Source organism: Kwoniella pini, chromosome 8 (genome assembly GCF_000512605.2).
Source record: "Kwoniella pini CBS 10737 chromosome 8, complete sequence".
Lineage (NCBI taxonomy): Eukaryota > Fungi > Basidiomycota > Tremellomycetes > Tremellales > Cryptococcaceae > Kwoniella > Kwoniella pini.
This window is the reverse complement of record NC_091723.1, coordinates 469,315-494,056: the sequence shown is the minus strand read 5'-3', so window position 1 is coordinate 494,056 and position 24,742 is coordinate 469,315. Positions and strand designations below refer to the sequence as shown.

General features: G+C 42.4%; 7 protein-coding genes across 7 annotated transcripts; 3 read left to right on the top strand and 4 right to left on the bottom strand.

Annotated features, from left to right (window-relative positions):
- Positions 1–491: 491 nt before the first annotated feature.
- I206_105932 (uncharacterized protein) lies at positions 492–2,317 on the bottom strand (the record flags this gene model as incomplete). Its single annotated transcript, XM_019156485.1, has 2 exons — positions 492–1,835; positions 1,910–2,317. The coding sequence occupies 2 exons, from the start codon at positions 2,315–2,317 to the stop codon at positions 492–494; spliced, it is 1,752 nt and encodes a 583-aa protein (XP_019010287.1).
- A 6,760-nt stretch (positions 2,318–9,077) lies between these two features.
- I206_105931 (uncharacterized protein) lies at positions 9,078–10,170 on the top strand (the record flags this gene model as incomplete). The annotated part of the gene is made up of 4 exons (XM_019156484.2): positions 9,078–9,421; positions 9,499–9,743; positions 9,837–10,031; positions 10,103–10,170. The coding sequence occupies 4 exons, from the start codon at positions 9,078–9,080 to the stop codon at positions 10,168–10,170; spliced, it is 852 nt and encodes a 283-aa protein (XP_019010286.2).
- Positions 10,171–10,686: 516 nt separating this feature from the next.
- Positions 10,687–12,472, bottom strand: I206_105930 (uncharacterized protein; the record flags this gene model as incomplete). Its single annotated transcript, XM_019156483.1, has 10 exons — positions 10,687–10,744; positions 10,808–10,900; positions 10,959–11,046; positions 11,136–11,440; positions 11,500–11,669; positions 11,731–11,803; positions 11,874–11,970; positions 12,036–12,100; positions 12,169–12,228; positions 12,306–12,472. 10 exons carry the CDS (start codon positions 12,470–12,472, stop codon positions 10,687–10,689), a joined length of 1,176 nt encoding a protein of 391 aa, XP_019010285.1.
- A 457-nt stretch (positions 12,473–12,929) lies between these two features.
- Positions 12,930–15,632, top strand: I206_105929 (exodeoxyribonuclease III; the record flags this gene model as incomplete). The annotated part of the gene is made up of 9 exons (XM_019156482.2): positions 12,930–12,953; positions 13,014–13,045; positions 13,105–13,178; positions 13,253–13,589; positions 13,707–14,045; positions 14,112–15,262; positions 15,320–15,371; positions 15,424–15,501; positions 15,572–15,632. 9 exons carry the CDS (start codon positions 12,930–12,932, stop codon positions 15,630–15,632), a joined length of 2,148 nt encoding a protein of 715 aa, XP_019010284.2.
- Positions 15,633–15,834: 202 nt separating this feature from the next.
- Positions 15,835–17,264, bottom strand: I206_105928 (uncharacterized protein; the record flags this gene model as incomplete). The annotated part of the gene is made up of 7 exons (XM_019156481.1): positions 15,835–15,972; positions 16,061–16,143; positions 16,205–16,481; positions 16,545–16,666; positions 16,744–16,868; positions 16,929–17,074; positions 17,148–17,264. 7 exons carry the CDS (start codon positions 17,262–17,264, stop codon positions 15,835–15,837), a joined length of 1,008 nt encoding a protein of 335 aa, XP_019010283.1.
- A 952-nt stretch (positions 17,265–18,216) lies between these two features.
- Positions 18,217–20,451, top strand: I206_105927 (uncharacterized protein; the record flags this gene model as incomplete). Its single annotated transcript, XM_019156480.1, has 11 exons — positions 18,217–18,432; positions 18,507–18,662; positions 18,755–18,845; positions 18,914–18,962; positions 19,018–19,075; positions 19,134–19,182; positions 19,246–19,500; positions 19,578–19,811; positions 19,891–19,949; positions 20,030–20,157; positions 20,241–20,451. The coding sequence occupies 11 exons, from the start codon at positions 18,217–18,219 to the stop codon at positions 20,449–20,451; spliced, it is 1,506 nt and encodes a 501-aa protein (XP_019010282.1).
- A 415-nt stretch (positions 20,452–20,866) lies between these two features.
- On the bottom strand, positions 20,867–24,622 carry I206_105926 (uncharacterized protein; the record flags this gene model as incomplete). Its single annotated transcript, XM_019156479.1, has 7 exons — positions 20,867–21,103; positions 21,171–22,429; positions 22,487–22,931; positions 22,999–23,112; positions 23,179–24,242; positions 24,303–24,418; positions 24,495–24,622. 7 exons carry the CDS (start codon positions 24,620–24,622, stop codon positions 20,867–20,869), a joined length of 3,363 nt encoding a protein of 1,120 aa, XP_019010281.1.
- Positions 24,623–24,742: the final 120 nt, after the last annotated feature.

Here is a 24,742-nt window from a genome sequence, read left to right as displayed (position 1 = left end):
AAATATCAAATCTCGTTGACACAAGAGAAAGCAAAGAATGAACGCAATTATTTTGGAAATTTATGCAGACATACGGATATGAAGAAGAAGTATATAATGAAAATGCATATTATTTCACTTACTTCCCCTGCGGTCTATACTTTGGACCCCGGTTGCAGTCAGAGTCCAAGATTTGCAAATGAGCAAGGCGGATAACATACACTTTTGATCTGGATCCATCCGATTGAATGCATAAGTCATCGCAGAAATGTATTGATTACAATCGAGGACATCAGATTTCGGTATATCGTCGTCCGCTTCGTATCGTATGCAAAAGAATTCTATTATACCATAAAGAGTCAGAGAAAATGCTAGTTTTAAAATATGCTGAAAATTAGACCATTAATGCAAGGCGCGAATTATAGAGGAAGTAGATACGAAAGTGGCAAACAGAAGTGTACATCGAACAAGGAAAATTGATACAGCACGACAGAGCAACAAGTGCGCCGGGATTACAGCTCCCACGCTCTTCTACTTCCATCGTTTGGTAATCCTCCTGGTTGCATTGGTTGGCCTTGGCCCACTTGCATCGGTGGTATACCTGGAGGCGCTCGATTTGTCACCGTGTTCCCGTTTCCGTTCGTGTTATTCATGCTTGCAGCGCGCCATTGTTCCTCATCGCTCGGACGACGAAACAATTGATCAGGTGGCGGCTGATAATACCCACCCGGCGGCGGTAGCGGTTGTTGATGTTGTTGAGGGTACTCAGCTGTTCCTACGGGATAAGTGGAAGTTTGCGGCGTACGGTAAGCTGAGTTAGGTGAAGTCGATCTGCGAGGATATGTTGGTGGCATGCCAGTGGATCCTGCAGGTGGTATCACCATAGGCCCAGCACGAGGATAAGGATAAGCGGTTTGAGATGCAGTCTGTGGTCGAGATGAACCCTGCCTTTGAGGTATCGGAGGGTAATAAGCTTGAGGTGGAGGAGGTTGATCGTATCTAGGTTGGGGTGCGTCGGCAGCTGCAGCGATGGATGAAAATCCGGGAAGGCCTTGGCTGCCGCCTATTGGTGGCACAGGTGTGACGGGCGTTGGAGGCGCGATACCGGAAGTCCTTCGTGCGGGATATTGATCAACTGAGGTTCCATCTCGAGGCAGATCCCTTGGCTGAGGTATTGGCAGGAAGGAGACCACCAGGTAAACCCTACCAATCGTGTTTGGCTGCCACAGACTGGCTCCTAAACCTCCGCCTAGATGCAATCTAACATTGAAGGGAGAGAATCTGTTATCTGAATGTAGGACCCGCACATTTTTGTTAGGGTATGGCTCTCTCATTCCCTCTGCTGGGGAGAGCAGCTCAATCTCCGTTCGTTGGGTGATAGAGGCTTGATTCACCTCTGTCGAGCGGAGGGGACCTTCCACATAAGGCACGGTGATAAGTCGATTACGCTCCTGATCTACGAAATGACGGTCCTGGGGATGTATCCAATCTAGTAAATTTAGATTGACGAATTCGTTTGGATGATAACCTATGAGGTGATATGTCGAGGGAGTAGCTCGAAGGATTTTGAAATCGGTAGTGGTGAAAAGAGTAAAAGGCATATTAGGTTGCGGAGGCATGGAGTATGCTGGATCGCCTTCTACACCTAAAGGACGAGGTATAGGTGGCGAGTTACGTCCACCAATCGAACCCATAGGTGGAGGTGGTGCATCGACCGTCGACATGTATGGTGCGTCGTACATAGAGGGCCCTTTCCATCTGCCGACACCACCATTGTCTGTCGGTGGGGGTCGAGCACGATGGTATGGCTCACCAAGTGCAGGTTTAGGTACCTTTGGTCTGCCTCTCTTTTTGTGCTACGGGATGCCAATCAGACAAGCGTTAGAAACTCTTCTCAGCTGAGACGAGAAGCAAATGACTTTTGACTTACCGGCACATCCTCACACTGATCTGCCTTGCCCATATTCACACACCTCTTACATGGTCTCGCAACATCGCAAGCAAGATGCGCTCTTTTACACGGCCCACAAGCGGAAGACACGTTCGCTTTGCCTCCTACCCTCTTTAACATTGAGGTCTCTTGACCGGGCGAAGCGGTCCCTCGAGGGTCGGACATCGGCGAAGAGGATTTCCGCTTATGAGGTTCTTGGGGAATTTTGAGAGGAACGGAAGCTGACGTTGATGCGGCGGAAGCTGAAGCTGACGATGTGGGCTCTGGTCCCGCTACACTCAAGCCTGCACTTTCTAGAATGGGCCTGGACCCTGGACCGTCGAAGATCGGTTGACGAGACGATGAAGGTATAGACTGATAGCAGTTGAGAGGCTGGCGATGATCCATGCTACCAGAGAGCGGAGCAATCGATATGGGGGACCGGTTTACGGGAGACCGGTTTATAATGGCGATGAGATAATAGCGGAAGAAGGGCAAGGTCTGACTGAGAGTATACAAGTGGAGTCAAGAGATCGCTTAGTGGGATTGTGTTCGACTGATATTGAGCAATCGGAGACTTGGGTTGTTTGAGGATCGCTAGAGCTTGAAAGGGGGTAAGGAGTGGTTTACGAACGTGCTACCAGGTTCAGTAGGACTGAAGGGCTTGACTGAAGAGACTACATGCATCGATGAGAGCACGGGATCAGCACAGGGCGCATATATATTCGCAGAATGTAGAATGGTGAAATACAGGACGTCATGTGTCATGCAGCTAGAGCGAAGCGGCAAGAGGATGAGTGTCAGGCATAGAGAGTTGAGCCCGATGTCGACAAGTTTCTGTGATTATTTGGCCGGTCGTTGTGTAAAGATGAACGAGAGTGAGGAGGGGATGTCATATCGGGAAAAAGTCACTCACAGCTAGAATTTGATGGAAAGCAGTATGGGGCTAATCTAGAATCCAGACTCGCATAGTAAAGGGCCTTTGAAATATTGGGCAAGTGGAGGATCGCTGCAATAGTAGTCAAGAGCGAAGAGTCACTGATCGGTATCGATGGAATCTTGACTATCTAATTTTCAGGCGATGCTCGTTGATGTAGGGCAAGGAGAACGTTGTTTAATGCTGTCTTATTATGATGTTGAAGTCGATGATGGAGGTTGATGATGATGATCCGGTCATTCAACTTGACAACTTTAATCTAAATGTTCTAGTACCTCAATTGAGTCAATCAAAGTGATGTTTCTCCGCGGTACTTGCGTCGTTGGTGTCGTTCCTTCTCCCAACTTGTCTCACTATTCGTCCGATTACCAATACTGTTTATTCTCCGCAAAGCTGCTCGACCACAATAATGATATTCCTATAATCCGATTTCTGCTGAAAACTAAACAACAGATTGACTGGCTTCAGAGTTGTTGAATATGTGACACAACGGAGTAAGCAGTCTCGTAGGTTGCGTTCAATCAATTAAGCGATGTGAGAACACGGTCAAAGGCTGGCAGTTCGATTGATGAAATATGAAACGGTTTGATTTTGCTAGTCCGGGAAGAGAAAAGGGTGTACTTGGCTCGTGCTTTTTTAAGGCGAATCAATTGATTTATTCTAATTTAATGATGCTTGACTTAGAATCTGGGTGTCTAACGCTGAGTGGCGTGTTGATGCATACAGTGTAATCGGTATTCCCGGTCCGTCTCAACACAAGCTTCTCTTGTGGGGCGATTATTGCTTGATCTTCGATTTTGCGATGGAATCTTGACAAACATGCCAAAATAACCTGGCGTGAGAGCAAAGCCTACTACTTGAACGGAATTTGCTGATTGTGGATCGGGGTATTCTACTTGAATTCGGACGTACAGACGATCGGTCGGACGAACGACAATATTTGGGTTAGATGGGGAAGGTGTTGTTTGATTTAGTTTACCAAACGTTTCAAAGGTATCCCTTTGACCGGTGTCGAATATCGTGGCGGTCGAAACTGAGAGGTGGTTTAGGCTATTCTTGATCGTCGAAAGTTGCAATCAGGTGCGTTATTTTGAGCTAGGGGTCGTGTCGAGACCAAAGTCAGGTTCTAATGTTGACTGACAGGAAAATAAGATATTTTCTCACCCAGGAGAATTGGATGAAAAAGTTGAAAACAAAGATAATCAAAAAAAGCGCCGAAGACAATATTCCTCTTCCCACCAAAACAAGCTTGTTTTCGTAGGTTTTTTTGATTCTGTCTTGTAACAAGTTATGCAAATGATGATGTTGATGATCTTGGTGTTTACGGGAACAAAGTGAATCTACGGATTTTAGGATTATTATTTTTTCTTCTCGGAGGCCTTTTGATTCTGATAATTGAATGGAAATATTACGGCTTATGAGCAGATGACGACAAGAATAGAAGGGATAACATAACAAAGGGCCCGACGACCGATGAACTTAAAGCTATAACTGCCCAGTTGAATGCTAAAATAGACCCGAAATACTTTTAGGGAGGAACGATTGTAACTGTAAAAGGGTTTTTATCGCGCTTATAACGGCATCACAGGTGAGAGAAAGGTTTTTCCATAACGTTGGGATATATCACTTATATCCTTAAATAACGCTATAGATCCGGAAGTCTAGGGTTTCTACCTTTTGTTCTTCGGTCATCTGCTTAACAATAGAAACATTACAGTTCCGACAGGTTCAAGTGTTCCCTCCTATTTTCCGCTCATTTGATCGGTTTTAGCGTGGCTTCGGGCGGGCAGTATATAAGACCACAAAAAGCGAATTATCCTGCATAAAACTTCGTATCATAGCTAGCATCTGGAAATCATGATCTGATTGCTATTGTTCCGACGTTCCGATCATCGAATTTTCCTCGGTTTTGCCGTCTAAGCAAAACAATTTTCCGAGATTGTCTCCTTTTTGTTTCTGCCTTGATGCTTTTTCTGTGGTGGATTGCTTCCATCTCTCTCAAAAGGCTATCGAGAACAAAAGGTAAAAGTAAAATATGTCCTAAGATCCCTAGATCGTAAGAATAGATTAAAACTTAGAACTTCGGGAACTATCAGAAAAAGGATAAAATTGTCGACTTTGGTCGACTTTTACGAGTACCGTTAGTTTGGGTGGCGTAAATGGACTGTTTTTCTTTCAGGGCAGTCGATCAGAGGAAGGCATGGTTCAGTCTAATCTCCATGTGATTCGACTGGAAAACGAAACGAAGCAAAGGGCAACTAGGAGGAAGACAACGTTGAATAGTGAAAATTCAGAATGTCAGTCGCAGCTGTCTTTTTCGTTGCTCAACTGGCGACTTCTTGCATTCTCCGTTGATCTCGGATACAAATCATTTCCGGTCGTTTTTTACGGCGGCTGTTCTTGATATTGAGCTGACCTTTGTTTTGCATACAGTCAGGAGTTAGAAAGGACGTTGTGAATAGCTATAAAGCGAAACGAAACCCCTTTGCTCGTCAAGGGATTCCTAGAAAATAAAGTTGGAACGAAATTCTGGTAAGGCTACGTTACATGTTAAGGAAAATGAGGGTCTTTCCTGTTTATCCTAACGATTCCGTATTTTGAAAACCCTTTGCCCGGTGGAGTCAAACAGCCCGCATGTAAGTTGGCTTGACCTTGCCGAGGGGCAGATTATCCCGTCATCGCTTCGAATCGAAACATGTGAATGAAGATCATGCAATCGCGAATTAAGCGATAATAGTACGGCAAGTTAGTCGCCTTGTCTAAGGGAAAGAACATTTCATCTTCCTCGTTTATACTCAAAGAATTTTCTACCAAAAATTCCTTTTGTGCGTTTCATCACGCTATCTCGTGCATGACTCGTTTAATATCCAATTGGAGATCGGAATCAAGGGTTTTATATATCTGAATGGATAAACAGATGTCTCGGCGGTTATGCGAAAATTACGAAGTCTAGAATATCGGAAAATGGATTCAATCTTTTCAAGTACTGAAAACCCTGAGGTAAGATGTTCGTCCCTGATCGAGATAGGCTGTTTCTTTGAGTTTACCTATCGTGCCTTCTCGTTTCATACACAGATGTATGTCATGATTCTATATCTGAGCCGAACCGTAATGTCTCGTCTGGCTTTCCCGAATGATCAACACATCTCCTTCGGGATCTTGTCGTAACGTGAAAGAGACGCCTTATAATAAAGTACGTTTTCCTGCTGATGTCATGGAAGACTGCATGTCAGAGTGCCTTATCTGCTTGAATATGCGTGATGCTCCATGTATAGCACTGCGACTTTTTCATACTTGATGACGTGCACAATAGAAATGACAGACGATATCCGATTTATCCGGTACGGTACCCATGTGTTTGCTCAAGATTCGTCGTCACTTAGAGATCCTCATGCACCTATAAAATCGTGACTTGCCATTCGCCAAACGCCGCAAATGCGATTATAGTGTACTTTGGCCGCATCGTTTTAAGCCGGAGCGGGATCTTTTCTTTTTTGGAGTGGAGGTGGAGGTAAATGAAGGTACTGAAATTTCACTAATTTCCCCTAATCTAACTCCCGGACTCCGTTAATTGAGCGCCACATCGTATCATTTCTGAATACTTCATACAAGTGAATTGTAAAACGGGGGAGTGTTGGGCGAATTACCTACTCACGAGATCTCCCCCATTCTCCGAGCAGGGTAGAGGTGCTGCGGACCTGTGACAAAGATTGTGGAACCTGTGGCGCTCAGTCGCCCACTTGGATTCCCATTAGCATTATCTTCACTACTTACAATAAAACCAATCCCATGAGATAGCTGTGGCTCAACGAGAATTCAGAGATGAGCAGCAATTGAGTTTGGGAAGGTCACGATGATTCGATGTGCTTGACTTTCCTCCATTCAATCTGCACATGGGCCGGCTTTCATCTGCAATGTATAGACTTAGAGACTTAGACATTTAAGAGCGCAAACACTGATTACATGTCATATTCTCTTTTCAAATGCCACTTGACCGCTTGATGATATGTTCTGATAGGATGAGAGGGTCGATTTCGCAGTTTGGGAGGGTCGAGTGGGACAAGACCAGACGCTTCGGACAATAAAAATGAATATTATCGTAAGCTCCCTATGCACTAACCTGTATTTGTATCAGGGTGAAATCTATGCTGCTTCTCCCAAATCGTTCACGTCAGCACGCTATAAAGCTGATTACTTGAGTCATTCATCACATTTCCCAGCATCTACTCGGTGTGACAACTGCATATCCGATTGTTATATCAGACTTGTGAGGCCAAGTGTTGGTTCATGATTATGCTCAAGTGCGAGGCGGATGTTACGAAGACGAGCTGGAAGGTTTCAGTATAGGAGCTGAGATATTCTGATTCCAAGTCAACCCTCACATAGGAATATATTGATATTCCTCCGATCCTGCTTAATACCATTACTCCTAAATCCACACTAACTCCTGCCTCAAGTCAGAAGCCACGTTCCAATATGAACAGAGTTGCGTCCCGTTCTTCAGGATCATTTCAGCTGAACTGACCTTAAAACCTGACACCAATGGAAATCTGTGCGTAAGAAGCAGATGTTGACACAATTCGAGACATACGCTTCAATCAGAATCAGATAGCAAGGACAACTCCTATAGATCATGACCTTACCACTTTTGGGTGTCATTCGCTTATAGAATGTCGTATATCAGAGGATACGGTACCGAGCTTGTTGCATTCATTACTGAACCAACTATTGCGTAAAATGGAAATATCAGCAGGAGGCAAGAATGAGGAGTTAGATGATTGTGCGAAATAGGAAGAACGCAGCACAGGATGCTCCGAGCTGTGAGAAAGCATGCAATATCGAATAGATTTCGCCGCACCTGATCAGGACCCCATTCATCTCGCCCCTGTCCTCGTGAAGAATTGTTACTGTAGCTTGCGTGTAGATCCAAGGGAATGTCGCGGAGGATATTTGACTTTGCTTGGATCTATGGAAGAGGTCGTTCTAGAGCCTAGAAGATCGCGAATGAAGCAAGGAAAGGCATTTCATTTTACTCATTCTTGCTAGCGTTGATAAAAAGTCTACACAGAGTGTATCAAGATTGAACTTAGTCAGGTCGGGATGAGGGCATCGGTGAGCCAAATACAATTCTTAATTGCTATTCTGTCTGTGGAAACGCTTTGATAACTTATCTAGTAAAATCAAAATTCCTCTCTTCGCATTTATACTCCAGACCTTCTCATCGGATCCTCGTGTATTTACAGAGGAAGTGAGCTAACACAAATTTGGACGATAGTCTAAATATTGCTCCTAACATTCTTTCCGCAACTTTTCCTGTGTCACCGGAATTCGTTGTGGTCGGATCATAGGTCTCTGCAGTGTTTCGTTAGCCTTTGAGCGTCGGGGATAGAATAACTGCAGGTGGCGTGTAAGAGTCGGGCATAAAAGCGCTCTAATTGGCATGTCGAAAGATCGGAATACTTTTGCGTGGCAACGTCATTAATGTGGTCCCGTGATATTGTCACTGCAGGATCTAAAGGCCGAACTCCCAATCGGATCTATTGAAAAGTAGAGGAGATCGATATCATCCCGTGTTTCACAGAATAGAATAAATTCGCTTCAAACGATCCCGAGAAACACATATTCACTACTCGATAATCGAGGTATCACACAGCACAAGATGCTTTTGTCCACGCCATTTTCTCTTTTCGTTCATCTAGGACCTTTCGCTTTAGGCACGATACTCTGATTCTAGCTGTGGAAGCTGGATTTACCCAAATGTCAAACATGGGAGAATTTCACGAGCGAGTCAGAACCGTAGAAAAAGGTATTTCCCGGTCGATAGTCAAAGTCTCAGTAATAAAACAGTCACCAGGTAGAAACTGGTATCACTGCATCATGTCTGATAGTTGTCGCATCGACTAGATTTCTGCAGGTGTCGATGATGATGACAATGAAAATCACCATCTTTAACATGCTCGGGCTATAAGTGCCACCAGGCAGGTAGGGTCATAAGTGGGGGTTGATTTTAAGTTCATATCACTATGATGCAACGTAGATCACTTTGAATTCATTCAGGTCAACAGTTCAAATAGATGCATAAACTCATTATATATCTGCTTGCTATCATCCACTTTGCCTTGAGCAATTTTTAGAAGAACAGTTTATACGAGGCTAGATCATCCGTAAAACCTTCCCTCCATCAGGCGGACTTCCCTTTGATCAGGTCACGAGACAACGTTTAGGCTTACAATGTCGATCACACCATTATCAATTTCCGTTCGACTAAATTCAACCTCATCATTACTTTTGGAAAGGTCACGTATAATATCACTTAATCTTAAACCTAATCCTTCATCTTTATCTCAAATAACAAGGAATCTAATTTCGATTAGATCTGATCTTGATCAACTAGAATTAGAAAATGATGGATTATTAGTTGGTCAAAGCAAAAAAGGGAAACTGATAGACGATGGTGATAAAGAGAATGAAGAGATAGAAGAATTGAAGAGAAGATATGATCAATTACTTGATATTTTAGGTGAAGATGAAGTAGGAAGAGGTAAAGTAAAAGATCTGATAAGGGAAGAAAAGATGTAAGCCATCATTTACCGTTACGGATTATATCATATGTGCATCATTTCGCTGATTAAAGTGAAACCCCCTTTGATAGTGTATCGACACCACCTATACCCCAACCTACACCTTCACCTAAACCACCTCCTTCTCCTATACGTACGCCTGGATTCAATGAAGTTCCTAAACTTAGTGTAGAACCACCTACACCGGGAATAAATAGAGATCGTAATCAAGATTTAAAACCATTTAGGGACTATCCAGATGATGCTTCCGACGAAGAAAGAGATGCTGGAATGTCACCAGGAGATATGTTAGATCATCAACAAATCATGATGAATGGTAAGTATGCCTATTGAAATTAAAGATATGCAGCAGATAATAGAGCCATTCATTTTGGAGATTTGCTAATTCAATGAGTCTTTTCAAATACAGATCAAGACGAGAGATTGAACTTACTTTCCAATTCAATTGGTCGACAAAATCATCTCTCTGTACAAATTGGATCAGAATTGGATATACATCATCAATTACTTGAAGATACTGATCAAGCTATGGATAGGACTGCCAATAGCTTGAATAGAGCTCGAAGGAGGTTAGATAAAGTTGCTAACGATGCAAAACAACATGGTTAGTTGAATTGATATTCGCAAACTTTGTAAAGCGATGAGAGCTAATTGAGTTTATTTCTCATTATACAGGAAGTACAATAACAATCGTCGTTCTGATTTTTATCTTGCTTATTTTGATAATTGTCTTCAAGACATAGTTTGACATTTGTTCGTCAAGTCAAGATCTCGAATCTTTTGCCGTCCCAGTCTTTGCTTATCGTCTCGTGTCGTGAAACAATCGACCGAGATTTCATGTTGTATCAGACCACAGAGAGTGATGTATTGTACAATATAGCGCATTGAACCGGTTTATCCCATTATCATACTATCCGTTCAATCGATCTCTTATTTTGATTAGCTCGGCACATTACGTTCCTGTCCCGTAAACAGATTCTACTTGTTATTTCAGCCAAAGCGTACTGCTTCATCGTGTCAGTGAGATCCTTAGAAGTCGCACAAAGCGTGCAAGGATTACCCAATCAAGTCAAGCCCGCTAAAGAAGAGATTTCGCTGATTCTACCTGGCCGATATCACGCTAAATGCAATATGATTCATGTCTCATCCGCTACATAGTAATTACAAAGACATCTCCGGTATGACATACAAATTTATAGCCGGGCATATATGCTTAAGTGGTCAATCGAATAACAGTCGCGATCATGGCTGACAATATTCTAAGCCTCGTTGATACCCGCTAATTCGATGGCGAAAGCTAACGCAAGCTTTGAGAATCTGTTCGAGAATAATGGATCAGCTTTTCGACAAAGAAAAATCTCTAAATAGCTGATAACTCACTCTCTCATGTGAGTAAATGAGAATTCTGGGTGATTGGTCGTATCTCCCGAAGTATGAATGTTGTGGTTGGAGTCTTCGAATGTGCTCTCGATACTGATAACAGCAATCAGCATTCATCGCCTGTACGCTTCACGTCTAGGTATGTACTCACGCGAAGGCAGATTGATAGCCTGCTTTAGCGAATGAGGCATGATCTGAGCATGCGTATCCGCATTTGGTTTCCACTGCAGGGATAGCCACTAAAGACGCCATGATATCAGCTTCACATATAGAGAGGAGTCTAGGAGCTAATCATGTCAAAGCGCCACAATAGGAATTCATGACTCACAATACTCATCAACCAATTTACCGACAAATTTGGTCAATTCAGGATCCACATAGTCTTGTATAACTCCTACGCTCTCCTTGGTACCAGCCTTCACCCAAGCAGTCATGTCCATTTGGATCATCGCTAAGACCTTCAATCCCTTATCCTCGTATGCTTTAGCCACAGCTTGGGAACCGAGTAAACCACCTTCTTCTGCAGAGTAATAGTGAAATTCGACGGGATGAGAAGGTGTGAAATTAGCATGAGCAAGAGCTCGGAAAGCTTCAAGAGAGGAGGTTGTTCCAGATCCATCGTCATCAGCACCTCTGAATATTAGTCAACGTGGTCAGCCAAATCAATACAAGCAGGCTGAGGACGAACTTACGGAGCAGGTAAGAATGGCCACTGATTGGCTGAATCTTGATGAGCACCGACGATCACAACGGGAGCATCTCCTTTCATACTCGAAGAAGGCTCGAATCGAGCAATGATGGAGTTTTGTCCCCATGAATGAGGAAACTCTTTGATAGTTACTCCCGGGTGAGCTGAGGATATCTAAATATGCATTCGCATCAGGTTTGAGCCGTCGAGAGCAGGGATACTGACGCTGACTTACCTCTTTGAGCTTAGAGAGCAAGAACTGTTGACTTTGTTTACCTGTCTCTGATCTATAATATCTGGTTCGGAATCTGGAACAGGCAAATAGCACAAAGGACCGTTTAGCCCCAATTCGCAAGGTGGATGAAGGGATTGGCTTACGAGGTGAATTCCTTTAAGAACGATTTCATGTGTTTGATGTCAAGTGACTTGATGATGCTCTTGATAGGTTTGGAGTAATTGCCCGGCGAAGGGTAGGCTATTGGATGGCATCATCAGCTTAAGTGAAATTCAGGAGGGACAAACAGTTAAGTTTTCACATACTGTATCTCGCATTGGCTGTGGAAGGCAACAGGTAGCTTGAGAAGCCCAGGGTTGGTGTCTCCGTTCTAATAAAAATCAGAAAGATAAGCTTACTTGCCCATATAAGAGAGAAGGGCTTAATTGCTGAACGCACATATCCATAAACTTTCTACCCTTACTTTTAGCTTCGATCTTCTCTAACTCCGAAATCCAACTGTGTGAGCGTCCAACAATCAGCTTAGAGGTCTCTAGCGTGAGCGCACTGCGTAGCTGAAAGATCTTGGAGCTTACACAGGAGGCTCTTCCTCGGAAAATTGTACTAATCTCAGATCATTAAGATCGAGAGAGTATCCAGCTACATCGGTCGAACCATGATTATTGAAGGTCAGCTGTTCAGGCTGAGTGGGTATGGCTGACACCAATAAGGGTAAGGCAAGTAGAGCGGCTTTGAGCAGCATGTTGAGCAGATTGCAAGGAGAAGAAGTTGATTGTTAAAAGTGAAAGAAGAAGGATAAGGATCTGAATATAAATAGAATAGAAGGGGGTTAGTGAATGTGATCAATGGCGTGAGCGTGTGGGTAAGACCGCTTCGGGCTATTCAAAAGTACGGCGATCGCCGAGTGATGATAACATAATGGAGACTCCACACATGTTGACTGTATCAGTGTCACGTGGGTTGAATGGGCAACCCCGGTGGGTGAAGATCGACCAAATGATCACGGTGAAGCTCAAATACAACACTTCTGCTGCTATCATTTATCAACAAAATTCACACCTATATCTGCTATACTTGATTTAAGCTGCAAGGCTGTGAGCCGATATAGGAGGTCATTAATTAAGCCAGGAGAGCACAATTGAACACTCTTTGTATCGATAATTAACGCGTAATCTCCCGCTATGATATGATAACCAAAGATGAGGATATTGACATGGAATGTGGTGAGTGATACCGAACCTTTCCAGGATGAATCGAAGTAGCAGACTGATCAGATCATGCAGAACGTACTGAGGACATGTCTGGACTATCATCCGTAAGTACGAGCAATACGTGCTGGTGGTTCGTCGTACTGATCAGTGTATCATTCAATAGATTCAGCCAAATGAAGAAGAAGAATGTGGAAGGTTTACTTGATGAGCTAGGCGCACAGATATATTGCTTCCAAGGTAAATGCATCTTCTACCCTTTTCGTAACTCTACGACATAAACACGATAGCTTATACCGATATCTTGATGACAGAACATAAGACACCTCGAGCCAAATTAGAGAAATCTATGGCAGTGCCTGGGCCATACGACGGATTTTGGACGTTCCCTCGTTCAAAGACCGGCTACTCAGGAGTATGTACCTATGTTGATTCAAGATACTGTGTCCCTATCAGAGCAGAAGAAGGGATCACCGGCTTGTTATTAGATGATAATAAAGGATCAACTATGAAACCTCCTTGGTCGGAGGCTGAACGTATAGGTCATTATCCCGAGACTGAGGAGATGGCATGGATGGATGAGGTTGATGGAAAAGACTTCGATGTCAAGAGGCTGGACATGGAAGGCAGAGCTGTAGTATGCGATTTTGGGTGAGTGCATGACCGGACTGGTCAAAGTGCTGGACAAGATCGATATAGATACAAAACCCTCATCGGAGTGATTGTGCATACGGGACCTGTGTCGCTTGACTTACATGAATGATCTAGTCTATTCGTCCTGTTCAATTTATATTCCCCCAACGAGACCAATGAAACCCGTCGTCCGTATAAGATGAACTTTCTTCAATGTCTCCAACAGCGGGTCAAGCTTCTTCAACAAGCTGGAAGAGAAGTCATCATAGTCGGGGATATCAACATAATGAGAGCACCTATAGACTCTGGTGAAGGCGGAATAAGAACATCAGCAGAACAACATTACGAACATCCGGCTCGACGTATACTCGATGATTGGTGCGCACCAAAGGGGCCGATGGTGGACGTTGTACGGGAAAGCTGGCCAGACAGGGATGATATGTTCACTTGTTGGAATCAGAAGCTAGATGCAAGGTACGTCCCAGTCAATGGCAGGACAGAGTACCTCAGCTCATGTGAAAGACATTTCTACTGATGTAGATCCGCCAATTATGGCTCACGCATTGATTTGATTTTGTGCACACCAGGTCTTAGACCCTGGATCAAAGGGGGTGATATTCTGAATAAAGTCTACGGATCAGATCATTGTCCGGTATATATCGATCTCTACGAGACCATTACGGATCCTGAGAAAGGAGAGATACATTTACGAGATATGCTGAACCCATCCGATCGACCAATATCGACCGCACCAATATACCCGAATACAGTACCTCGAACAATGCCTGAACCCCCTAGGTTTGCCACCAAATTCTTCGACGAATTTTCGGGAAGACAAACCACCCTTCGAAGTTTCTTCGGTGGAGGTGGAGACGGATCAGCTCAAAGAAACAGGAAAGAACCTAGTGCTTCGCCGACTCCGTCACGCGTTACCGCTACCCCTGCTCCTGCTGATTCAACCCCTAATGGTTTCATTTCAAGTCAAGTGGAGCAGTCACACTCCAAGCCGATTCCTGATGCCAATGAAGCTGTTACTACGCCATTCAGTTTAGCAAGAGCAGCTTTTGACGCGATGGATGAAGCACACCAAGCCGGTCCATCAATCACATCCGTCCCGTCGGCATCATCGTCAATGTCCCAACATAAGAGGATGCCATTGTCTCCACGCAGACATTCATCGAGAGATCAAGCTATAGACATGACATCAGATGACGAAGGTGCAGATTCTCATAGTGGCATTGGAACTGAATCAGCAAAAATAATATCCCTTGCTAAACCAAAGTCCTCCAAAACCAATTCCAAACCAAGCCCGGCGGGTCAAACCAAATTATCATTGTTCTTTTCACAGCCACACCCCCCTCCGAAGGCTAAACGTAACTTGTCATCCAGTCCTGCTGTGGAGCCATCAGTCAAACAAGCTAGACGCTCATTCTCCAATTCAACGGTACCCCAATCACTTTCTCGATCCCCCTCAATCTCGAAAAACACGAATGAAGCTGTCGAAACGCCAATTGAAGAGTGTAAAACTGGGTGGACAGAAGCAGAAGATGAGTTAGTCAATCAGGCAATACAACAAGCTGAACAAGATCGGAAAATGAAGAACGATATGGCCAAGCCCGTTTGGGGAGACTTATTCGCAAAGAAACTTCCACCATTGTGTACTGTGCATCATCAACCTTGTAAAGACTTCTGTGAGTTGTGTTTAGCATCAGGACTTGGTATTGTAACTTACCAATTTTCCCCTTCAGTGGTGAATAAACCAGGACCAAACAAGGGCAAGAGATTTTGGTTATGCTCTTTGTAAGTCACAAAGTATGTGAAACCTCGGGTCCAGATCTAATACCGTGTTCAGACCTGTTGGAGCAGGATATGACACAGGCCGAAGTAAACGACCAAGGGAAGATGTAAATCATAAGTTTAGATGCGATTTGTGAGTTTTCGGTTTTCATCTTTTCAACATATCTTTCGATGTATGCTGATTGTCTTATTTGCATATGTAGCTTCTTGTGGGATAGTGCTAATTCAAGAAAAGAGAAAGTAGGAGACCTCAAACCATCATAAGCTGGAAAATAGATCCTTGCAATCAAAATTAGATTAATGTTGTATCGCGCCGAAACCAATTGCACGTATCCGTCTAGTCTTCCTGTATGTATCATTAAGTTTTCCTATGTCCATTCACATGAGGGAATGACTTGAAAGGTTTGAAATGTGGCACGTCTCGCTGTAATATGCATACAATCTACAGCATTGTAACAATGCACAATCAATAACTAGTGATTCCCGCGAGCTGTTTAGCTCGATCCGATAAAACAGGTCGTTGAAGTGGCCTGAGTCGTTCATCATCTGTCAAAGGCCCTAATGCGATCGAACCGGTTTCGCGGAATAATAGAGGATCGTGAGACTGAATATCAGATACAAAGCATAGAAACATCAGCTTATTAGCTACGTGAATAATGACTTTTGGCCATTCAACTGGAAGATCAACTAACAGTACCTATCAATTCATCCCAACAATTCTTTCGTCTTTCTAGGGCATCGGGCAAGATATCTTTCGCAGGCTTATAGCAAATATCTGCAACATATAAAATTATTAGCTGTTTTTAGTTGATATTATTGTACGATGTGAAATTTACAAGTTGCTACTCTTATCGAATCTCCTTCAGCATTACCACCATAATGAATAGTCCTACTATCCCAAAGTATTAAATCACCTGGTCCAGCTTCAATTTTCTTCCATTTACAACCTTTATCGTAAAACCATTGTAATTGGTCATTGGTAGGTAAAAAACTATCCCTCCATGACCATCCTTCAGGTGGAGCATCTTTATCATGTATTTCGAAGAATTCGTTATATAATTCGAAAGAACCCTCAAGTACAAGAAGACTACCATCTTTTGGTCCTACTTCGACCTGGACAACTCTCATATCCTGGTCAGCGAGCAGTTCGTCCCCGAAAAGGTACATAATACTCACCAAATTCGCTATACCCTGTATACAATGTTTATGTCTTCTCAATGGACTCTGATCAGTATGTGGCCAAGCATCTTTTTGGAAGTTTGCATCTTGATCGAACGGTAATGAGATATTGACAGCATCTAGTGAAAGAAGTATTCCGCGTTTAATCAGCTTCTCCCAAATAACATCGTAAAATTCCTATGAATCTATCACATACCGAAAGATACCAACAATTCATCTGTATCCCATATCTTCGCAAATACGTCAATGATATTTTGTTCCGATCGAATATCCCAAGCCCATTGTTCGTGAGCTGCTCCATGGCGATTGAATAATCCACCACTGAGCGAGTATACGACGAATAAGCTTAAAGAATGATCTTATCACCAAATGCTTACTCACCGAGAGAATGCAGGTAAACTTTCAGGCTTCCAAGTTGATCGATCATCTCTTTTAAATCCTTTATCAAATCCCTCAAGCCAATCGAAGGCTTTATCTACGTATGAAGAGGATTTTTCTTTTGAAAGTACATTCCTCACAACAGTGTACTGTTTGACGTTGACTTGTTAGTTTCAAAATTTCCGGGCGATGCAATGATTTTTTCAAGCGATTAAAACTCACTCCTTTTTTATCGAGTTCAGGATAAGCAGAGGTATTTGGTTCAAGATGCGAACCTCGAAGCTTCAGTATTGGATTCGTAGTGTCCGCTTGAATCGTTGTTGTTTGGATACTGCTCATGATGTCTTGTTATGCCACGAAATATCAGTCGAAAAGTATGGTTTTGAAATTTTCGAAGACCAAGGTTCCTCGCTGTTCAGTCTCTTCTGTCAACTTTACAAGCTAAATATCATTAAATCTCACTAAATCACCTTATCTTGCGTCTGACTAAATTGTCTATGTGACATGCCGCTAATCTCGGATAAATACTGTACTGTAGGTTTTCGGCTTAATCCGAGCCCTATCTTCGTGATATCACGTCTTGAATGCGCAACCATGTTTAACAGCTTTTCTCCATCTCAAACCCGCCGAATCACTCGAAGTCCACAACAAGGCAAGGAGGCAAGTACCCCAAGATGCTGGCAGGCCCTGGACAAGTCCCTGCCCGACTGACTCCTGGACAATCTATTTGTCATTCATGGAGAAAAACCGTAACCCTTCTCAGTCTTGAATACCTCACTCTAAAGGGTGGCACTGCCGAGCTATGAGATCGAAACAGCTACCTGAAATTTAATTCGTTACGAGGTCAAGTATGTCATTCCTGATGATCACGCCATATGATGAGTATGCCTTTGCTCCCGAATATTCAGCTGAAAATTCGAGGATGCGAATGAATGCCGCAAACTCGGGTTCTTCCACGGCATATTTGTGATAAGAGTGTGTAAATTCAACTAGCTCACTCGCTTGCATATATACATATACAGTAATGAAAGCTTGCATTGTGAGTACTTTTGTCGTGGCAGATGGAAATATGCTTAAACGTATGTTGACAAATGACGTGCCAGTCGGTGCAAATGAATTTATACCAATTGTTCGATATGTGAATGCCAATTTGTCTAGGAGCAAACATTGGTCACAAAAATCTCAAAAGAGCATAAAAGCTAGAAACTGAAGATCGATGATAATTATCTCCAAGAAGCAAATAGACAGACCAAATCTGTAGTTGCTGCACTTAGTAGACGACTTACCAATTATGTCAACTCTGACTGAACTTGATATCACTCCTGCGCCTCCGCTAGCGGTGGGTTATGAAGAAGAAGATGATATCGCCAAGACTGAAGTAGCTAATATTAGGAGTGAATTCACTTACGATGATAGTAAAAGGTTATTAAGAAAAGCAGATTGGAGATTATTACCATTACTCATAGCTATGTATTTATGTAAGAATATGGATGGGAATTTAGTATCCGTAAGTTCACGCTTCTTTCGCATCCACGATAAGGGAGTATTCAATTGATTGGGGCGAGTGCATAATAAACATAGTATGTGAAAACTATGAACACTGGAGAGTCAGGCAATATATTGAAATCTCTTAATATAACTGCAAATCAATTTGCTTTTGCTCAAACTTGTTTCTCCGTTACCTACATCGTATTTGAAGTACCATCTAACTTGATTATCAAATGGGCTTCTCCGAGAGTAAGTGAAAATACCCAAACGACAAGAGTAACGCGACAATAGCAATGTCAAAATGTCACTTCTGATACTGTACCTACTTTTTATGATAATAGCTTCACTTTTTCCGAATTCTGGTTCTTTGGTCAGTGGTTTGTGCTTGTACAGCTGCTTGTACCAATTTAGCCGGATTCTTAACTGCTAGAGGTAACTCATCAATTTTCCTTCTTAAACACGTTAAATAGTTTAATGCCGACTTTTTGATCTGTTGATAGCTTTTCTTGGTTTGGCTGAAGCTGGTTTACTACCTGGGATCTATTGGCAGTAAGTGACAAAAAGTTCTATGTACTCGTTTGGTCTAATTGAGTTCCCTCGATAGGTTGACTTGTTGGTATCGACCTGATGAAATTGCTTTACGTATGGCATCTTTAAGTGTAGTCAGTGGAATTTACCATTTCTCTTTCCAGTTCAATGATTATTAACGTTATCGAACAGCTTGGGCAATTTTCTGGGATTATCGATTCATTATTCACCTATGGATTATGTGAGGGTTTTCCCTTGATTAATACGTTCTTTATGATATGATTACTGATTAGTTTGTTATTAGCATATATCGATGGAAGAGGTTTAGAAGGTTGGAGATGGGCATATTTAATTTGTGGATTAATTGGTTTATTACTTAGTGTTTGGTTATTTTTCTTTTTTCCAGATTTCCCAGATTCACCTTCTTCAAGAAGACAATTTTTAACTCAAGAAGAAGGTAAATTCTTAGTAGCTAGATTACCTCCAAATGCAGCTAGATCAACAGATGCAAATTTCGATTGGCAAGCTATAAAGAGAGAATTAAAAAGTCCTTTATTATGTAAGTCAGGTCTTTTCTTATTAATTTTAATATTGCTAATAAGGAAGTCAAATTGTTTTGACAATTTCATAAAATAGGGGGTTTCTCATTTTTCGCTTTATGTATGAATTCTTCTTTATATGGTTTAGCATTTTGGTTACCAACAATTATAAATTCATTTGGTTTAACTAAAGGACCTAAATCTCAATTACTTAATATACCTTCTGCTGTAATTTCAATAATTTCTTCTTTATCACTTTCTTGGATTTTAGATAACGATACTAAAATTCCAAGACCTATTTTCATGTTAAGTGGAGCTACAGGTTTAATAGGTGAGTGAGACTTCCAAAATCATCTTCACCCACCCAAAAAAAAAAAAGTAATCATCCTAAATCAGATTGACTTTATTAGGTGTTTTTCTCGGTATGATTTTTTGTAAATCTTCAGGAGGTTTATACGCTCTTATATTAGTAAGTTTGCTTGTTACAGTATATTTAGAGTCAAACTTGTATTTAAGAGTCATTAATGAATCTTATTCTTACTTTATTAGCTCGCTCAATTATTCGCATCTTTAATGACTTGCGCCTTATTACCATTAAGATCACAAAGTTTAAGAGGTGCTACTTCAGCAGCATTTATTATGGCTTTTCAAAATGCTTGGGGTCAAATTCCAGGATTGTGAGTTTTTTTTTTTAATTTTCCCAATATTAAATCAATCTTTAGAAATCAATAATCTTATTTTACTTTCGATCTACGATTAGATATACTGCACAATTTTTTCAAACTAAATACGCACCTCGTTATGCAGTTTCATATTCAATTTCAATAGTTTTCGTAATTGCTTTGATGATTTCTGTTTTATTCATTTGGTATTTTCAATTTAATTTAGAAAAACAAACTAGAGAAATTGCAAGATTGAGAAGAAAAGAAGGTAAAAAGAATATTGTAGTTGAGGAAGATGTTAGTTTATAGTTTACAATATATTTTTGATCTTGGTTAATCATTTATAAGCTATTCAAAAATCGTAACTTCTTCCCAAAATCTCTTTAAAGCATTTGGCCATCATTATTACGTAGACTTCGTTCGTAGAGAAGATGCAAATCAACAATATGGATACTGATCAGAATTCAGAGTCTAATTTGATTGCATATCGCGCAGTATTTCGTTATTCATACAGATTACAAATGTTCATGAAATGATCCTATTTTATATCCCATCAATTCCAAGTAAAAAAATCCGGAGGTCTAATCGGGCAAAAGCCTAATAAAGTCGTGAAACAGCATGTGATGAAAGCAAAAGCAAGCGAAGAAATAACTAATATACAATAATGATACAGACTAGAACCATCCTTCAACCCAGTTTCCCTTCTATACGCGATAAGGTACAATCACCTAGCAATGAGATTGACATGACTGGCTCCAACTTCCATACATTCTCCGATCATAGCTTCTATATCAGCATCACATTTGATGGTAATTTCATCTTGATCAGCATCTATCCATTTGATCTGCAGTGTGTCCCCTATGTTATTCCTTGAAGATGAACATAATCTGATCTTCTTTTGTATTTTTTGATATAGTGTTGGGAAGTTTATATCCTGAGGAACACCAATTAGAAATTGATCCTATTTTGCCGGTCACACATTATATCAGCAATTATCTCGCATCATCTTGCCCAGAAATGTGACTCACCTCTCCACAACGCAATTTTATAAGGACACTTGATCCAGCTACACCTACCACATCCGAACTATTTTGTCTCGAAACAGGCGTAGCACCTCGCGTATGTGGATGATCACCGGGTACACTACCATAAGGAGTAGCAGGCGATTGTTGGTCTGAAGTAGTTTCCGAAGTTTCGGTCGAATGACTTTCTCCACTTGATCGCTTACCACCTGCTGACATCCGTTTTGTGAAATATGCTGTACCGCCGAGCAATGTGCTCGAGCTGGACATCGACAATTGGGGGTCAATGCTCCACTGTTGAGGTTGTGCTGCGAAAGGATGAGGTACTTGTGCAGGAATAGGAGGTAGGGGATCCATCTTCGGTTGTTGATACACGTTAGGCGAAGATGCACTTCTATTCCGCAATTGCGGCGGATAAGGTACGGATGGTGGGAACCCATGCGAAGGAGCTCTGGTCATTCCTCTAGCGGGACCATATCTATTGAAGGCTTCCCTTTGTTCTGTCGGAGAATCTTCTTCAGTCTCATCAGCACGCGAGAGTATCCTACTTCCAGCTCCCGATATCGTTCGAGACATCGATGGATGACCTATTGATCTTGCGCTGTTCAATCCATTCCCGAAACTCGCTTCACTCGCTGTCGATAACGTTGACATAGCTGATGTAAGACGAGGTAAGGGTGGTGGCATAGGTTGTTGCTGACTTCTCCATTGAGTCATCGAAGGTCCGAATTGGTCTTCCGTTAAAGCTCGAGCTCGGAATTCAGCTTGCATAGCAGCCGGCATAGATTGTTGAGACTGCACTCTACGTCCCGTGGTGGGATGCACACTAGTATATGGTGACATTTGTCCAGGTCCATGACCGTGATTCGAGATACTGGGGGTAGTTCGACCGCTGATCAATCCATCTTCATCATCATCTTCATTTCCGGCAAACTGACTGTTTTGTCCGGGCAACGGTGGGGCGAACGCAAATGGCGGCTTTTCAGCACTCGGTGTTGGTGGTGCAAAGGAAGAATGTTGATAAGCCTTTTCCGAACCGGAATATCTTCCGTTACTCATAGACGGTCGACTATTTCGGTTGGCTTCTTGCTTCTTCCTCTCAGCAGTAGCGAGCTCCATGACCTTGTCCGCCCACTTCTTCATCTGTTCTTCCGATCGCCCAATCATGATGAAAGAGTCCTCCTGATCTTCATGCCAGCCATTCGGATGTCGATGAGGAACAGTCCAAGCGATGCAAACCCGAGAAACGCCATATGGATCCGTAGCTACACCAAAAGCAACTTTTAGTAGAAACTCAGTTGCCTCTTACTATTTTGACTCACGACTCGGTTCAGGAGGCAGCAGAGTAGCTCTGTTGATGTTACTGACGAATATTCTACCTTTTAGAGCCAGCTTGCGCTTTTCAAGGGATTTGCTTATAGTCTTATCCTTTCGAAGCATACTTGAGTTTTTACTAGATTTCTTTCGTTCAGGTAAAACCTCTTTGCAGCACAACATCATTTTCTCAAATAGGAACACATGATATTCTCTAGGTTGATCCGCTTTGGTGACAGTGAAGTGATCGTCAAGCCACAAATCACCAAATTTGTCCAATTCATGGCCTTTCCAATCCTCCACCCGATCCATCAATTCTTTAACGGTAGCTTGTTTAGCTTTGAAGTCTGTAACCTCATTGATACTGGCTGCTATCCTTTTGACAGCTGCGGATGCTTCTTCAAGCTCAGGGCGGAACGGATATTCGTGTTTGGCAGTAGCGTGCAAGATCGCCTACATTCGCCTTCTCAGTTAACACAAAAGTCTGTTAGGAATGAGAAATTTTTTATTGTATACTCACGTCCAGTAATAATCCGTACTTTGTTATCCGTTGAATTGGTTTGATCATGAACGCTTGTAATTCTCGTTGAGGGTCCAAACAAGGTCTTTCATCTAAAGGTAATTCTTGGCCGCGCTACAAAAAGGAAAAGGTCAGTCATCTCAAAGATCGCCATTCTTACGCCAGACGGGGAAAACTTACTATGAGAATCGGCATTTGCTCATTGACAACTGTTATTGCATCCAAATAATTCGCGCAATACGGTCCATAACAATCGAATTCAGATTCAGAGGTTATAAACGGTCTTCCCCAAACACCTTCTGCCCAAGCTTTGGGACCACGACCTTCTTGAATCGGTTCATATTCAGTCTCCAGCTTGATCAAAAACTTTCTGTGGAAATCTAGTATTTTCGCTAAATTTGAGAAGATTTGATGATTGGTTTCAGTCGATACCAAGTGCCTATCAAGCATTTCCATCGAACACCGTACTAAAATCTCTAATTCTTGAACATAAGATTTTTCGCTAGACACTAATTCTTCAACTGATTTGAAAGCGTTGGCGTCTGCCGTTGACTTTGTTCGTTGCATATCTTCTCCTCCATTTGGACTAGACGATCCGGTAGATGTACTTCCATTCAACATAGCATTTCCGACTTGAGTGAGGGAATCCAGATGTACACCCCCATTCATTGTGGCTGCCATTTTTGCTATTGCACCAGATCCGGTACCTGTTCCACCCATAGTGAATGGCAAGTCATATGATTGTCGATTATTCTTCATATGTATCGAAGATGAAGCTGTGTGGGATGTGGTGGGTGACAGAGGTGACATTGCTGATTCAGGTAGATGATCGAGAATTTCTTCAACTGTATTTAAGACTTTCATTAATCCAGTTGAATCATAAGCTTCTATTTCATCTCCATTTGATTTCCCCCACAATTCATGTAAAGCCCATATCTCGCTTTGCCATCTACCTTCTTGATGCCGTTTCTTCATTGCCATGCAGAAGGATGCGATGTACCTCTGACATGGCTTTGCGTTCTCCGGCCTCTTCGCCCAATTACGCACTCCATCAGGCGAGTTGACGAAGGGAGGGAAATCGTACTCTATGGCTGGAGGCGTCGGATAAGCAGCATAAAGTGAGGAGTTGGGGTCTGTGAAGGAGGGGATGAGGAGATTGTAGAGGTGACAGAGAGGCGATCCTAGACGGAAAAGGTGACACATGTGCGATACTACGTCCAGAGGTTCTGCACTTGCAGGTTGGTCTGTTGCAAAGATCTTGATCAGCTACTATCTCAAGCTTGGAAGATAGATACTTGGCTCACCCAAGAACGCTTCAAAATCCTCCACGCATCTCAGTCTCTTCCTCAGTATCGAACATGTCTGATATAATGACTTTGTGGAGGACAGCGCTGCTGTCTTCAATGCAAGTGCATTTGTCCTGACAGTCAGTTATTATCAGCTGATTGTCTCGACAATTACAGCTGCGATCAAGCTAGCGGATGAGTCATGCTCACTTGTTCGAAGGCATCTGTATGCTCTGTATGTCTAATGGCGGCACACCAGACCCATTGTTGTTCTGGCTTACAGAGCCTACTCTCTTCCTAGAAATTGATCCTGACATCGACATTGTCGCAACAGCCATTTATTCTAGTTTTCGAATTCTGGATCTTAGTGATGCTTGTTGGTGATTTAGTGACTTTAGCAGTAGACCTGAATTGATGGCCCTGCTTGATTGGTTATGTCGCAATCGATAATGGCTGTT